The sequence below is a fragment of the Lagenorhynchus albirostris genome, chromosome 10, assembly GCF_949774975.1.
Source record: "Lagenorhynchus albirostris chromosome 10, mLagAlb1.1, whole genome shotgun sequence".
Classification (NCBI taxonomy): domain Eukaryota; kingdom Metazoa; phylum Chordata; class Mammalia; order Artiodactyla; family Delphinidae; genus Lagenorhynchus; species Lagenorhynchus albirostris.
The window spans coordinates 39,494,413-39,510,616 of NC_083104.1; the positions used below are offsets into that span (position 1 = coordinate 39,494,413).

The 16,204-nt window shown below is 56.7% G+C and overlaps 2 protein-coding genes across 26 annotated transcripts; both read left to right on the forward strand.

Moving 5' to 3' along the window:
- The first annotated feature begins 603 nt into the window (after window positions 1-603).
- SLC26A6 (solute carrier family 26 member 6) lies at window positions 604-10,645 on the forward strand. 23 transcript variants are annotated; one of them, XM_060161971.1, is made up of 22 exons: window positions 636-703; window positions 879-1,027; window positions 1,465-1,501; window positions 2,560-2,718; window positions 2,801-2,940; window positions 3,181-3,291; window positions 3,830-3,993; window positions 4,191-4,355; window positions 4,433-4,585; window positions 4,901-4,983; window positions 5,068-5,215; window positions 5,488-5,601; window positions 5,773-5,850; window positions 6,183-6,278; window positions 6,370-6,476; window positions 6,645-6,714; window positions 7,692-7,784; window positions 7,870-7,974; window positions 8,315-8,407; window positions 9,218-9,397; window positions 9,916-10,052; window positions 10,276-10,645. In XM_060161971.1, the coding sequence occupies exons 1-22, from the start codon at window positions 681-683 to the stop codon at window positions 10,583-10,585; spliced, it is 2,715 nt and encodes a 904-aa protein (XP_060017954.1). In that variant the 5' UTR covers window positions 636-680; the 3' UTR covers window positions 10,586-10,645. The 23 variants fall into 23 exon arrangements, with proteins under 23 accessions (XP_060017962.1, XP_060017974.1, XP_060017976.1 ...); XM_060161991.1 differs by lacking the exons at window positions 879-1,027; window positions 1,465-1,501 and adding an exon at window positions 9,606-9,660 and having other exon boundaries at window positions 624-703; window positions 10,276-10,431; XM_060161993.1 differs by lacking the exons at window positions 879-1,027; window positions 1,465-1,501 and adding an exon at window positions 9,606-9,660 and having other exon boundaries at window positions 624-703; window positions 9,221-9,397; window positions 10,276-10,431.
- A 32-nt stretch (window positions 10,646-10,677) lies between these two features.
- Window positions 10,678-15,335, forward strand: TMEM89 (transmembrane protein 89). Of its 3 annotated transcripts, none has more exons than XM_060161997.1 (4): window positions 10,678-13,314; window positions 13,678-13,859; window positions 14,443-14,582; window positions 15,052-15,335. In XM_060161997.1, exons 1-3 carry the CDS (start codon window positions 13,021-13,023, stop codon window positions 14,561-14,563), a joined length of 597 nt encoding a protein of 198 aa, XP_060017980.1. In that variant the 5' UTR covers window positions 10,678-13,020; the 3' UTR covers window positions 14,564-14,582; window positions 15,052-15,335. The 3 variants fall into 3 exon arrangements, with proteins under 3 accessions (XP_060017980.1, XP_060017979.1, XP_060017981.1); XM_060161996.1 differs by having other exon boundaries at window positions 10,680-13,314; window positions 14,443-14,610; XM_060161998.1 differs by lacking the exons at window positions 14,443-14,582; window positions 15,052-15,335 and having other exon boundaries at window positions 10,680-13,314; window positions 13,678-13,873.
- Window positions 15,336-16,204: the final 869 nt, after the last annotated feature.

Here is a 16,204-nt window from a genome sequence, read left to right on the forward strand (position 1 = left end):
GAGCTGCTTCCTCAAGAACTCGGGCAGAACGGGCCTGTTGCCGGGCCAGTGTTATGTGCGGGGGAGGGGAACCTCGCAGCCTTTAAGGTCTGCGTGCCTAGCGTTGAAGGGAGGCCTTTGAGCCCCTTCGGTCTCAGAGACATGCCAGGTCTCAGGGGGAAAGCCTGAGTGAGGGTGGCGCCCTCAATTGGAGGCTTGAGAGGCCCCATGGACCCGGATACCCCACGGAGAGATAAGGCTCTGGTCACCAGCCACAACCCTAGACATCCTGCTCCGCGTCTCGCGGGGACCCTCCGCAAGAAGCCGGGACCTGGTGGTATCGGCCCCACCCTACTCAGGGACCTGGGTCCGTGGCTACGGCCAGGCCAGCTCGGGTCCTTAGTCCCACTTCTGCGGTAACAACCTGCTCAGGCAGGAGAGCTAGGCGGGCCACGAGGGGGAGCACAAACCAAGCCGCAGGGGGAGGAAGGGGTTAAATCTCCCTCCTCAGGGTTCTCAGCGCCGGGAGACCGCCCCTTAGGCTCCGCCCCGGCACGCTGACTGGCCCAAGCCTTCCCCGTCCTGCCCGGGGATTGGCCCCTGGGAGCGCGCCTCAGGCCTCGCCCCCCGTCCCGGCCCCGCCTTTCGGGCCGCCGCGGCCTCTCGCTCCAGCTGTGAGGATTATCGCCTCTCGGTTCGCCATGGGGCTGTCGGAAGCACCGGGGTGAGTGCAGGGCGCGGCCCCGGTTCCCAGTGTTCGAGTCCGCGAGGCGCGGGCCACCCCTTGGCCCCCGAGCAGGCGACCGGCTTGGGTTAGCTCGGAAGGGGTACCGCCGAGTCCCGAGCAGGCGTTTCCTGCCTGCCGCGCCTCGGTTTACCGCTTTGTCGATTTTCTGCAGGCGGCTGGCCAACCGTAGCGAGGGATGGGGCGGGAGCCGGCGCGACTCCAGCCCCTGCGGGCTGTGCGGAAAGCCGCTCGAGCGCCGTCCGAGGGCTAGCCAGGGGCCGCCTCCCGGCGGCTGTGTGCAGAGGAGCCCCTGCCCAGGAGGTGCGCCGGTGCGGCGCGTTGGGGCCCGGGACGTGGCTGCTAGAGTGTCCATAGCCAGGGCCTGGGTCCACCCAGGGATGCAACTGGTGCGGGAATGTGCTCTCCGGCCCTTCTGGCCGCAGGCCCTACTAGAGGGAGGGGTCAAGGATCTAAGCCCCTCCCTCCAAGCACGGGTTCGACGGGGGGGAGGGGGAGGGGTGGCGGGAGTGGGAGCCCTTAAAGACCTCGAGTGACTCACAGAGGAGGGGCCACGGGGCTCAAAGATCTCTGTGAGCCGGCAATGCCAAGAGTCTCTGAGGATCGTCCTTGCACCCCCTCCACTCCATCCTCCAACGGGGACATCCAGGATAGGGGCCCTTTCCAGGTGAGCTCCTGCCCCTCGGGTGGGAACCTCACCGTAGGTCAGAGCTTCTCACAGATCAGAACTTTCCTGACAGGTGAAGCCTCTCCCGGCAGGGGAGAGCTTCCCTCCAGGTAAGATTCCCCCCTCTGCGATCCATTCCCAGGTGAGAGTTTTCTCCCATTACAGGTGGGAGCCTCCCCCAGGTCAGAGCTTCCCTTAGGTGAGAATACTCTCCAGACGAGAACCTTCCTGGCAGGTGAAAACTTTCCCTGCTAGTGAAAGCTTTCCCCCAGGTAAGCGCTCCCCCTCCAAGAGCTCCTATGCCCAAGTGAGAACTATTTTTGGGACAGCTTCCCCCAGGTAAGAACTGTCCCCCCTTCCCCTCCAGATCTCCTATTCCCAAGTGAGATCTTTTCCCTTAATCAGGTGGTAGCCACTGGGCAGATCAGAGTTTCTCCCCAGGACAGAACTTACCTAGCTGGTGAAAACTTTCCTGTTAGGTGAGAGCTTTTCCTTAGGCGAGATCCTCCCGGAGATCTATTCCCAGGTGAGATTGACCCCCCTTGAATTGGGGGCTTCTCTTTGCAGGGGGAAAACTCTCCCTCCCGGTGAGAGCCATCCCCTGGCTTTCCCAGATTAGGCCTGAGCTTGTCCAGGTCTACAACCTGGACCCTGTGGCTGGAGGCCCCGGGGCAATCTTAGCCCCAACACTTTCCTTCTCATAGAGCCTTCTCATGTGAAGAGAGACTTGCCTGATTTGCTGGATTCCTTCCTTGCGTGTGCTCTCAGACAGCATGCGCTGGGCTCGTGGGGCAGCTGGATAAGGACTCGGACTGGACTGGGATTGGCTGGAGAAGAGTTGAGGCTGGGGGGAGGGGGCTGGAAGGGACAGTCAGCCTGGAACCTAGATTGGTGAACACTCAGGGCTGGACTGAAGTGTGGCTTGTGTTCATCCTGCTGCCTCTTTGTGGGAGACTTTGGCCCAGCAAGAGTCTTCCACCAGCCAAAGTTCAGGTACTGCCCCTGCCTGGGCCTGGGCATAGGGCCTGCAGGAGCCAGCTGGAGGGTTGGACCTACCTAGATCTTGGGACCTAGAAAAGTCAGGTGGGTGACTCTGTGGTCCCAGGTGGAGGTCTAGGGGAGGTTGGGCCAGGAGTGCCCTCACTGTGTCTCTGGCCTCACCACCCAGACAGAGGGACACACAGGCACTGCTGTCCACAACGCAGGCAATGGAGCTGAGGAGGCGAGATTACCATGTGGAGCGGCCACTGCTGAACCAAGAACAGCTGGAGGAGCTGGGGAGCCGGAGCTCAGTGACTGGGACCCTCCAATGGCGAACCTGGTTTCGGTAAGGCTGAGGTCGGGGGGACTGGGGGCACTGGCAGGACTCAGGTAGCCCCTGTCTGTGATACCTACCCTTGTGTCCCCAGGTGCTCCCATGCTCGGGCCCGAGCCCTTCTGCTCCAGTACTTCCCAGTTTTGGCCTGGCTACCCCAGTATCCTGTGCGTGACTGGCTTCTGGGTGACTTGTTGTCTGGCCTGAGTGTGGCCATTATGCAGCTACCACAGGGTGAGCCACCCTTGACCTGGAGACTGTACCCTCAACCCTTGGATGATGACCCCGACCCTTCAAGGCCCTGGCCTGTAATCTGTGAACCACTGCCTGCCCCCGCCTCCCCCCACCCCTCCGCCAAAAGCCAGAAACAAGATCCCTGCCCCTGGAACTATGGCCCATGACCCAGGGCTGGGATTTCCTCATCCTTTCAAGACCCTGGCCTCCAAGTCTACATTGCTACCATTCCACCTCCAGGCCTGGCCTATGCCCTCCTGGCTGGACTGCCCCCCGTGTTTGGCCTCTACAGCTCCTTCTATCCCGTCTTTATCTATTTCCTGTTCGGCACTTCCCGGCACATCTCCGTGGGTGAGTGGATGCCCACATTCCCCACGGAGGACAGGGTGAGGGAGGGCTGAGCAGGGCAAGGAAACGCAGGGAACAGGGAGGGAGGCATCGATGCCGGGCCAGTGGGAGACTGGCCCAAGGGTCATTCCAGGCAGGACTGGGCCTCTGACCGTGGAGACAGATTCAGGTTACCTAGAGGCCCTGGCCCAGGAGGATATGGGTGGGTGAAGCATCTCAAGGGGCCCAGACTTGGCACAGACCTGAGAGCCTGAGGCAGGCCATGCCCCCTTCCCCATTCCACTTTTCACAGGGGGAGTGGTCCTGAGCCAGTGGATACAGGTGGGACAAGGTAGATGATGCAGGGCCAACATTTCTAGCCACGCTCAAGAGGCTTTGAACTTAGAGTTCATACCTGACTGCCAGCGCTGCCTCTATTTGCACAGCAAGTCTAAGGATATTGGTCTAGAACTAGGTGTCTCCTGGCCTCTCCCTTAAGACCAGGACTCCAGGGCAGGGCAGTGCCCCCTCCCCTTCAGACCACCCTGATCTGCCCCTGCAGGCACCTTTGCTGTCATGTCCGTGATGGTGGGCAGTGTGACAGAATCACTGGCTCCAGATGAAGCCTTCCTGCAGGCCTCGAACTCCACTGTTGATGTGGTGGCCAGAGATGCTGCTCGGGTTCAGGTGGCCTCCACACTCAGTGTCCTTGTTGGCCTCTTCCAGGTGCGGAGCAGTCAGGAGTACAGGCCCCTGACTGCCAGACCCACCCCTCACCCCATTTGCCAGGTCCCCTGAGTGTCTGGCCATCACCATCTTCCTCATCATCATCACTCATCCCCCTCTGCTCCCACCTGCCCTGGGCTCTGCTCCGGCCACCCCTAGGACCCTCTCCTCCCCTGACTGCCCTGTGCACCCCACAGGTGGGGCTGGGCCTGGTCCATTTCGGCTTCGTGGTCACCTATCTGTCAGAGCCTCTGGTCCGAGCCTATACCACAGCTGCGTCTGTGCAGGTCTTCGTCTCGCAGCTCAAGTATGTGTTTGGCCTCCATCTGAGCAGCCACTCTGGGCCACTGTCCCTCATCTATGTGAGTGAGGGTGGGAGGAGGGAAGGGTGGGTGGGCCCAGGACCTTGAGTGCTGGCTGTGACCCCCCCTCCCCTCAGACAGTACTGGAGGTCTGCTGGAAGCTGCCCCAGACTGTGGTCGGCACCATGGTCACCGCAGTTGTGGCAGGGGTGGTTCTCGTGCTGGTGAAGCTGTTCAATGACAAGCTGCGGCGACAACTGCCCATGCCGCTCCCCGGGGAGCTGCTCACGGTTTGAATTCTGGTTGGGGGGAGGGGGGCAGGGGGAAGGGCAAGTGAGGAGTCCCTGCTGTGTGGGCGTCCCCCAGATAGTTAAAGACTAGTTGGTGTGGGCACTGAGGACTGGGGGGACCACAGCCGACAGCCCCTGACAGCATCTCCCTTTCCCCAAAATGGTGGTGTCCATCTTTTACCCTATCGCTGACTTCTGCCCACCCCTCTGAAGGTTTCGCTTCAGGCCTCTCTCTTTACGCCCAAAGTGATTTCTCCATCCCCCTTAATGGTGGTGCCAGCACCTACCTCCCCTGACTCTGTCCTCTCCCTGCAGCTCATCGGGGCCACAGGCATCTCCTACGGCGTGGGACTGCAGCACAGATTTGGGGTGGATGTCGTGGGCAAAATCCCTGCAGGGTGAGCTCCGGCCCCTGTCAGGTCAGGGAGGGTTGGGTGGCCAGGGCCGCAACATTCCTTTGGCCTCACAGATGCCCCTCACAGGCTGGTGCCCCCAGTGGCCCCCAGCCCCCAGCTGTTCGCAAGGCTTGTGGGAAATGCCTTCGCCATTGCTGTGGTTGGTTTCGCCATTGCCATCTCGCTGGGGAAGATCTTCGCCCTGAGGCATGGCTACCGGGTGGACAGCAACCAGGTCTGGGGAATGGGATGTGGGACACGGAGCGGGCAGGTGTACAGAGACCCCAGGGCTTGGGGGGATGGAGTATCAGGTGGGAGACAGGGAAACAGCAAACAGATGTGCTGGGGCCACATGGGGGACTGAGGGTGGGAGAGCAGGACACACGGGACAGTGGCCAAGTCTTTGGGGGCTACTGAGTGCGGATGGAGGTTGGGGATGCATAGGCCTGGACACAGTGACCACGCACTGCTAGTGATGTGTCCTGACACCTGCACTACCCCCCTCAGGAGCTGGTGGCACTTGGCCTCAGTAACCTCATCGGGGGCATCTTTCAGTGCTTCCCTGTGAGCTGCTCTATGTCTCGGAGCCTGGTACAGGAGAGCACCGGGGGCAACACACAGGTGGGCTGCAGGTGTGGGCTGCAGGTGTGCATCTACACACACACTGCTTTGCCTGGGTGGTCCTACACCCTGCTTTCCCCCCTCCCCCCTACTCCCCCTTCCCCCCTGCTCTCGCCTTCTTCTCCCCTACACTCCAGCCCACTCATCTGCCCGCTCACTCCCACTGTACAGGTGGCTGGAGCCATCTCCTCCCTTTTCATCCTCATTATCATCGTCAAACTTGGAGAACTCTTCCAAGACCTGCCCAAGGTGAGCTGCCATCCCGTACCCAGCCAGGCTTGAGGGCCTTGGCCAGGCCAGGGACTCAGATCAGTCAGTCAGGGCCTGGGTGAGGGGGAGGGATACAGGGTCATGCCCTGTTTTTCAAGCTTGAGATCTCTGGTTGAGATTTGGAGTCGACAGTCAGGGGTAAGAACCTTTGAGAGTCAGACCCAAGTTGTTAGGTTCGGGGGCAGGAGGTGGTTAGTGTCCCTCGGGGTCATACCCAGGTGCTTGAGGACAGTCTGGCTCATGCCAGGTGGTCAGGGCTGTCAGCATCCTGCACCTCTCAGTAGCTCCTGGTGACCCTCCCCCTCCCCCAGGCAGTCCTGGCTGCTGTCGTCATTGTGAACCTGAAGGGCATGTTGATGCAGTTCACCGACATATGCTCCCTCTGGAAGGCAAATCGAGTGGATCTGGTGAGAGGCCTGGGAGCCCAGGGGTGGGGTCAGGGCCTTCAGCCCCAGTGACCCTTCTAGACCCTGTTGACTACTACCCTTCTGTTTTTAGCTTATCTGGCTGGTGACCTTTGTGGCCACCATCCTGCTGAACCTGGACCTTGGCCTGGCAGTTGCGGTAGTCTTCTCCCTGCTGCTCGTGGTGGTCCGCACACAGCTGTGAGTCACCCCTCTGGTTCCCCCCTCATTCCAGCTGGTGAGAGAGTGAGGTCCACATTGGTTTCCCCCAGCTTTCCCACATCTTGGGGGGTGACCCAAGGCTCCTTAGAACCCCCTCATTGCCCCCTCTCTTAATGCCCCCCTCTTCTCACACTCTCTCTTTCACAGGCCCCACTACGCTGTCCTGGGACAGGTGCCAGACACAGATATTTACAGAGATGTGGCAGAGTACTCAGAAGTGAGTGGCAGGGGCTAAGCCAGAGGATGGCGTGGATGGGGTAGGACAGAGGCAGACGGGGCCATCCCTTATCAGGTCCTTGCGTACTGGGCAAGGACACGGGGGTGGGGCGCTAAGGGTGCTTTGGTCCTTGGAATTTCAAGGGAGGAATTTGGGTCTCTGACCCCCATACTCAGAGTATGGGCCTTAGGGCCTGGGGGAGGAGTCTGTCTCAGAGGCAGCAGTACAAGCCCCATCCCGCAGAGTAGCCCTGGGTCAGGAATGTAGAGGGGCAGGATCTGGGGCACGAGGATGTAGGGGAGGCTGTTTGCTGACCTGATCAGTGGGGTTACTGAATCTCCGTCCTTTACCTCCTGAGAAGTCTCACGTCAAGCCCTGGGAACAAAAGTGGGGGCTCTGGAATAAAACGAGCTCATTTTCCCTGATGGAGCCTTGAAGGCTGAGCATAGTATGATGAGGCAGAGTGAGGGAAGGACATGAGTGGAGAAGCTCAGCTGGATGGAAGGGGAGGTGGGGGGTGGCGCAGGGACATTGTTCAGGCCCAAAGGCCGAGCAGAGACCTGGAGTGTCCTGAGCGGGGTGGGAGCCGGGGAAGGCTTGGCTGGGCTGGCAGTTGAGGAGGGTCTCTCTGTCCACATACAGAAAACAGACCCCAGTGCTGGGGTTGGAGACCCAAGGGGAAGCTAAGAGCCATTGAAACCTGGCCTGGGTATTGGCAGAAGGACAGGGGAGATGGGGTGGGAGAGGTTCAGGATGCCCTGGAGGAAGAAGCAGCAGCTCTGACAGGCCCAGCTGAGGGGTCAGGATGACCCCACCAGCTCTTGGGAGGGCATGGCCTACAGGCCGGGCCTCTGTTGGCTGGGAAGCAGAGGGTTGATGATGGCAGGTACCGGGGTACACAGGGGAGGAAAGAAAGAGAGCAAGATGCAGCTAGGAGAGACGAGGGCTCAGCCACCCCCAACCTCACCTATCCCCAGGCCAGGGAGGTCCCGGGCGTGAAGGTCTTCCGCTCCTCGGCCACCATGTACTTTGCCAACGCTGAGCTCTACAGTGACACGCTGAAGCAGAGGGTGAGGCCTGGGGTCCACAGGGGGAGGGGCAGAGGGTCTCTCACCTCCCCAGTGTCCACATCCCCTGCCCTGCCCTTTGCTCTAGTGCGGTGTGAACGTGGACCACCTCATCTCCCAGAAGAAGAAACTGCTCAGGAAGCAGGAGCTAAAGCTGAAGCGACTTCAGAAAGAGAATAAGCTCCCGAAACAGGCAGGGGCCCTTCTGACCCCACCCGGCCTTTCTCCCAGCCTCCTGGCTTCTCACCCTCATTCTTCATCCCTCCTCCTCTCTCCCTGATGCCCCCAGTGACCCTGCAGGTCAGGGTTCTGCGGGCAGTCTTGTTTTTCTCCTGCCTCCTAAGCCAATGGTGGCGTTAACCATCACAGTCCTCTTTCCAAAGTAGGTCAGAACCCCACAGCCTTCAGCCTGGCTGCCCTGGGTCCCAAGCTTCAGCTCCTAGTCCACCTGCCTGCCCAAAGCCAGGGGACGACACCAGACCTGCGTGGCCTGGTTGTCATATGACAGCTGGGACACCTCTTTCCTGGCCTAGGCTGCCGCCTCCAAGGGCACTTCCATTTCCATCAATGTCAACACCAGTGTCACAGACATTGAGAGCAACGATGTGGAGGGCTCCAAGGCCAAGGTGAGGCTGGAGGTGGGAGAGGGGCCAACCATGAGCTGCAGGGATGAGAGTGCCCATGTGTGGAGTGGAGTGATGGATCAGGTGCTCTACAGGGAGATCTCTAGTGATATGCCATAGAATTCTGCTTGTGGCTCTCTGGTCTGTAATCTGAGGCCTAGCCAAAGACCTTGAATTTGTGAATTCTACAAGACCCTGCAGTCTGTATTCATGGGCAGAGGGAAGGGATTGGGCATGTGGGAAAAATCTGGGATCAAAGGGGACATGAATCTCAATTAGAGTCTCAGGCAGGACTTCCCTGGCAGGCCAGTGGTTAAGACTCTACGCTCCCAGTGCAGGGGCCATGGGTTCCATCCCTGGTCAGGGAAGTTTCACATGCCGTGCGGCGCCCCCCTCCCCACAAAAAAGACTCAGGCAGGGTGCCAGGATATCTGTGTGTGCGCGTGTGTCCGTGTGTCTCTTTTGGTTTGTCCCCATCCTCAGTCAGTCACTCTGGCTGACTGAGGATGGGGTGTGGTCTCTGATGCCCTTCCTTCTTAAGTGTCCCTATTTAAGTATGGGCCCAGGAAGTAACAGAGCAGTAGATGCATGTCTGTGTGTGCTCCCGGAGTCTGGGCACCCTCCCCTGTGTGTCCCCATGTGTCCCTCCTGTCTTTACATACAGGCTCCCTGTCTCCATATCCTCATGTGTCCACTGCATGCCCCATATACGTGGCCGTTTACACGTCTGATCCTGTGTGTCTCTGCACGTCTGTGTATGTTCCCTGCCTTCACCCACCGTGGGCGGCCCTTGCAGTGTGTCTGGTTTCCCAGCAGGTGAGCGCAGGGACTGAGCTAGAGGATACAGCAGCCAGGGGTCAAGAAGATGCCAAGGCCCCAGACATGTCCTCACTGAAGACCCTGGGCCTGCCTCAGCCAGATTTCCACAGCCTCATCCTGGACCTGAGTTCCCTTTCCTTCGTGGACACTGTGTGTCTCAAGAGCTTGAAGAATGTAAGGGGCTGGGGGCACCCCTAAGAAGGGCCTTGGGGGAGGACAAGGCCCTTCAGCCCTGACCCCATAACTAGCTCCAAGAGCCCTCTGAGCCTAACCCCCAACCCTCTGAGCTCCCCCTCTGAACTCCCTTCCCCCCCAGCCTGCCCAAGTGCCCCTTCGGAGCCCCTGAGCCTCCCTCTGAGTCTGGCCCCCTTTTCTGCTGCAGATTTTCCGTGACTTCCGGGAGATCGAGGTGGAGGTGTACATGGCCGCCTGCCACTGTGCGTGGGGTGGACACAGCAAGAGCAGTCCGGGGAGGGGGTGGGGATTCTGTCCAAGGAATCTGCCAGGCAGCACAAGGAAAAAGTCTTTCTCTGAAACTGGAGGTCAGAGGTGTCCTGGGAGGGAGGGGTCAAGGGTCAAGAGTTGGGGTTTAGCCATAAGCCTCAGGGGTGGTGGTCAGGGTGACATTCCGCCAGTGCCTGGGTGTTCCTGGGGGTTCTGCGGGTCAGGGGAGACCAACTCCTTGTCTACAGCTCCCGTGGTCACGCAGCTTGAGGCGGGGCACTTCTTCGATGCATCTATCACCAAGCAGCATCTCTTTGCCTCTGTCCACGATGCTGTCATCTTTGCACTCCAACACCAAAGGTCCAGCCCTGTCAACCCTGTTTTGGTGAGCTGACCTCTGTTGCTGAGCTCTGTTTGTTTATCTACTGCTTGTCCCATCCTGACCCCATTTCCAGGAAGTCCACCCTTCCTGGATGGCTCTGATTAGCTCTGCCCCCAGTAGATCCACTGCCTTCCCCTCCTGCCTTTAGAGGAAGCTGCTCCTGGGGGAGGGGGTAGTACGTGTCCTTCAGAAACTGACAGGAGCCTCTCCTCCTCTCCCTGCCCAGGTTACCAAACTCTGACCGTGCTGCCACCCTGCCTGAGACTGCCCACCTCTGGAGGTTGCGACCGGTTACCCGTGAGGACCCCCTACCCCTGGGCTGCCTCCAGATGTCACCCAGGAGTCCCCTCCGTACGCACGCACATAACTCAGGGATGGAGGTTCTGGGACTCCAAGTTCAGTGCTCTAGGCCTGGGATAAGGCACTGGCCAAGTTGGAGGAGCATGCATGTTTTTAGTCTCAGGAATAAAGATTTGTTTGCCCAATGCCAGGCTCTGCTGTGGCTTGGTGGGGCCTTGGCAGGGGCAAGGGTATAGTCCATAGCCCTGGCTCCTGACCCTTCTTGTGCCCCAAAGTGGGAATTGGGGTTGGAAGCTGGGGGGAAAGTTCGGGGAGGGCAGGGTCAGGCAGGGGGAGTGTGGAGCAGGAGGGAGAGCTTCGGGGCTAGGCCCAGGGAGGGGGGCGTCCCAGGTCCAAGTTCCTCCCCAGCCAGGCACAGCCCTCGGCACCTGTGTCCTCGGCTGTAAAATGGTTGGAATCAGAGCTGCTTCTCAGGAATGACCTGTTCTCAGGGACCCCTGATGAGGTGCAGGCAGGCCTGGCGCTACTGGGCAGCCCCTGGAGGGTGTGGTGTGAACACCTGAGCAACCAGCTGAGGAAGCACAGGGTATTCACAGGTGTTGCCGGTCTGCACTGAGAAGTAAGAATATGGGAATTCCCTGGCAGTCTAGTGGTTAGGACTCGACGCTTTCACTGTCAAGGGTGAGGGTTCGATGGATCCCTGGTTGGGGAACTAAGATCCCACAAGCAGCACGGTGCAGCCAGAAGAAAAAAGAAAAGAAAGGAAAGAATGTGCATGATTGATTTACTTGGGAAAAATGCTTATTTGTATAATTAGATCACCTGGGCTTTGCAGGTCACCGTCAGCCAAGAACCACGTGTTGATTTCTACCATAAAACACCAACATCTGGGCATGTGGCCCAGTGGGCAGCAATGGGCCTTCAGGCCAGCTAATACTGAGTGACTGGAGGCCAGGGTGGGGGGGTCGAACCTTTCTGGGCCTCCGTATCCTCATCAGGAGAGCAGAAATGGTAATAGTACCCACTTCATGGGTTCCTCAATGAATATTAAATGAGTAAATGCCACAAACAGCTTGCAACAGTGCTGGGCTCGTGTCACCTGCCAAAACAAGTGAGCCTGCCATTCGCAGGTCCCGACCAGGTCCTGGGCTCTGTGCTGGACCAGTGGACAGAGGCTGTCCTGCCCTGCAAGTCACAGAGGCACCCCTTGCCTGGCTGTTTCTGTCCTGGCCTGTGTCACTGCCCTGCTCTGTGTTCGCAAATCATCTGTCCTTTCCCCACCCCCAAAACCTTGCCCAGGAAGTCAGGGCCCTTTGTCACACTGCCTCCAGACACCAGGAACAGCGCCGGGCACAAGGAAGTGCTTGGTAAATACTGGTTAAGTGATCCTATGTACTGGAGTGGAAGGTAAACCTCAAACGTGAACTTGCAGATACAGGCAGACCTTGTTTTATTGCACTTCACCGATACTGTGTTTTTTACAAATTGAAAGTTTATGGCCACCCTGAGTCAATCAAGTCTTGGTGCCATTTTTCCAACATCATTTGCTCACTGCATGTCACTGTCACATTGTGGTAATTCTCAAAGTATTTCAAACTTTTTCATTATTATTATATTTGTTAGGATCTATGATCAGTGATCTTTGATGTTACTACTGTGACTCGCTGAAGGCTCAGATGATGGTTAGCAATTTTTAGCAATAAAGTGTTTTTTTAAATTAAGGTATGTACTTTTTTTTAGACATAATGCTACTGCACGCTTAATAGACTACAGTGTAGTGTAAACATAACTTTTATATGCACCAGGAAACTGAAAAATTTGTGCAACTCGCTTTATTGTGGTGGTCTAGAACCGAAGCACAGTATCTCCAAGGTATACCTGTACTTGGAAATGCTTTGAAGAAAATGAAACAGGGTCAGGAATTCCCTGGCAGTCCAGTGGTTAAGACTCTGCACTTCCATTGCAGGGCGCACGGATTCAATCCCTGGCCGGGGAACTAAGATCCCACATGCCACAATGCGGCCAAATAAATAAATAAAACAGGGTCACGTGAAAGAGAAGGGACTGTGTTACCCAGGATGGTCATGGGAGGGAGACTCAGGGAGCAGGTGACACTTGAGCTGAAATGCAGCTCTGAGAGTTCTCTTTCTAGGACAGTGCTCCTAGTGTAGGGAACAGCAGGTGTGTTCAAGGAACACCAGGGAGGCCTACAAGAGGCGGGAGGGGAGACCAGAGCACAGAGCACCTCACAGGCCAGGGTGAGCCTTCAGGCTTTATTCAGAGTGCGCACCCACATTTTTGAGTGCTCCCTGTGCTGCGATGTGGACCACGGGGCTGAGTCTGGGCATAGGGGAGCAGGGAGCAGCTCTGTGTGCTTAGCTTGGTTGGCCTGGCGTTGGTGCTGCCACTGGTGGAGAGCATGTTAGATGTATATTAGATGAGGAGGAGGGAGAGGGGGAAGGAAGCATTCCTTCATTCCTGGGCCCCAAGCCTGCCCTCCTCCCTGCCCTGGAATCCCACCCCACCCACCCCGCCCCATATTTTCTGGCCAGGCCACCCCTCCTGAAAGCCATGGGCCCAGCTGGAACCTACTGCCTCACCTGCCCCTGGGGGAGGAGTGTTTGCCCGTTGCCAGGCGCCCAGGTTCCGGCCCCTAGTACTGGCAGCAGCCATGCTGCACGCACAGTCCTTCCTGCCATGGCTGCTTCTGCTAGCGATGCCTGTCCGCACCCACACCTGGTCACGGCCCGTGTGGTACCAGGTGGGGCTGGACTTACAGCCCTGGGGGTGCCAGCCAAACAGCCTGGAGGGTTGCAAGGGCAGCCTGGGGTGTCCTGGCCATTGGATGGGCCTGGGGGTGAACCGCATCTACCCAGTGGCTGGGGTCACCGTCGCCACTACCATGATGCTGATGCTCAGCCGTGCGGTGATGCAACGGCGGCGCTCACAGGCCACTAAGAGTGAGGTGAGCATGGCACTGCTCTGTCCCCACAGCCTCCTACTTCTGTTCATACCCAATGAGCTCATAATTCTCTACCCATCCTCCCACTCATGTCTTCTGGGCCTCCTGCTGCCCCTCCCCCATCACTCACACCCCAGGGTCCCTACATCTGTCCACACCCAACAGTCCCTGCATTTCCCATGGGTAGTACCCTGCCCCATCCTCCCTCTTTAATATCCCTATTCCTCATCCAGCCTCCATGGGCCCCATGACCATACTAGGCCACAACAGACCCTCCACGATCCTCCATCACCCTAAGTCCCCTTTCCCACCACACCTCTGTCCTGTTCCTCTGTTCTCACTCCTGCCTTTTTGTCCTATCCTCAGCATCCGCAGGTGACGGCTAGCCCCTGTGCACCCTGGAAACGACGGGCCCCGATCTCAGACCGTGCCCTACTCCGTGGGGTCCTGCATATGCTGGATGCCCTCCTGGTCCATATTGAGGGCCATCTGCAGCGTCTAGCCACCCAGCAGCGAACCCAAATAAACGGGACTCCTGCCCAGAGCGGGTGACCCAACATACTCCTCTCTTTGCCTGGTGGCTTGTTGGGGTGGGGATGGCCTGAGGCTCTGGGCCAGGCTCAGGTCTGTGTGTCTTATTATCTCCAGGCCTGTCTGGACCCTGTGCCCCTTTTCTACTTTTAGAGCCAGCACACCCATCGAGGCCTCGGTGCCCATCAATGGCTGGGCAGGTGGGGCCCAGGCTGGCTCACCCTGCTCCATTGCCCACACCAACTGACCCCTCCTCTCTAGGGATCCCACTCATAAATACAACTGCTCCTCTGGGGCTCCTCAGGGGCCCCCAGTGTGGTGGGAGAAGACTTGGCCATCAGGGCAGATGTGGGTGGTCCAGAGAGGGCAGCCCAGAGGTGACCACCTGGCTGAGTCAGGAGCTAGGGCTCCTGGTTGAGCCTGCGGGGCCTGAGCTGGGGCTGGGGGTAGAGGGAGGGCCCTGGCTGCCTTCATCTTTGTGACATCTCAAACATGCTTTGGCACCTAAGTGGCCCTTGCTCTAAAGCCCCTGGAAGTGGGACGAGGGCTGAACCTCCCCAAAGGGGCCTTCACCTGCTTCCTCCCTTCCTTCTACCATAGGCATCAGGATCTGCTGATGAACAGAACAGGCTCCTCCCTCACCCACTCACAAATAGGGGAGGGTAGAGGTGGTGATGAAGCAGACTCAAAAACTCAATTCCTCTGCAGAGAGTTGTGCTGAGCCAGTTGGAGTAGGGCAGGTGTGGGCTGACTGCTGGGACCTGAAGGGTGAGTGGGGTGATGAGAGGAGGGGGAGAGTGCTCCAGCCAGAAGGATATGCACATACAAGGGCCAGGTGGGGAAAGAGACCTTGACCTGTTCCATGAACTATAAGATGGTCAGGATTTCAGGGAAAAGAAGGAATTCTGGAACACAGGAGAGGGCAGGCTGGGAAGAGACAGGAGTTGGTGTCTCCTAGGGAGGCTGTGGTAGGCAGGAGAATGGCCCTCAAGATGTCCTTGGAGTCTGTGAATATTTTACAGTACATGGCAAAGAGGATTTTGCAGATGGAATTAAGTGAAAGACATTAAAATGGGAAGATTATTCTGGATTATTTTGGTGGGCCCAGTGTAATTTCATGAGCCCTTAAAAGTGGAAGAGGAGGGCAGGAGAGTTGGTCGGATTCAAAGTGTGAGAGGTACTAATAATCCTCTGCTGCTGGCTTTGAAGGTGGTAGAAGAGATCTTCCACCACCCAAAGATCCAAGGAATTCAGATGGCCTCTAGAAGCTGGGAATGACCCTTGGGTGATAGCCAGCAAGAAAACAGAAACCTCAGTCCTTCAACCACTATGATCTAACTTCTGCCAATAAACTGAATGACCAAGGACACATTCTCCCCTAGAACCTCCAGAAAGGACCACAGCCCTGCTAATGTCTTGATTTTAGCCCAATGACATCCATGTTGGATTTTGGGCCTACAGAACTGTGAGATAATAAATTTGTTTTGTTCTAAGCCATTAAGTCTGTGGTGATTTGTTATGGCAGCAATAGAAAACTACTAAGTATTGGTATCAAGAGTGAGAGGTACTGCTGTTAACAAATCCTAAAAATGTGGAAATGGCTTTGGAATTGGGCAGTGAGCAAAGTCTGGAAGAATGTCAGGGAGCATAACAGAAAAAGCCAAAACTACCTTCAAACAACTGTTAGCAGAAATTTGGACATGAAGAATGCTGCCATTGAGGGCTCAGAAGAAAATTAGGAACATGTTATTGGAAAGCAGGAGTAAAAGGAATCTTTGTTAAATAGTTGTAGGAAGCTTAGTGGAATCATAACCCGTATTTGGATGGAAAGCAGAACTTGTAAATGAAGAACTTTAATATTTAGCAGAAAAAATTTCCAAGTGAAGTGCTGAAGGTGCCACCTGATTTCTTCTTGCTGAAAAACATTGCTGAAAGAAATTTTAAAAGACCTAAATAAATAGAAAGACATTCCATGTTCTTTGATTGGAGGACTTAATACTGTTAAAATGGCAATACTACCCAAAGTGCTCTACAGATTCAGTGTAATCCCAGTGAAAATCCCAATGGTGTTTTATAAGAGAAATAGAAAAACCCATCCTAAAATTTATATGGAATCTCAAGGGACCCTGAATAGCCAAAACGATCTTGGAAAACAAGAACAAAGTTGGAGGACTCAAACTTTCTGATTTCCAAAATGTACTACAAAGGCACTGTAATCAAAACAGTGTGGTGCTGGCATAGGAATAGACATATAGACCAATGAAATAGAACAGAAAGCCCAGAAATAAACCTTCCCATATATATTCAGTTGATTTTCAATAAGAGTGCAAAGACCATTTAATGGGGAAAAGATAGTCTTTTC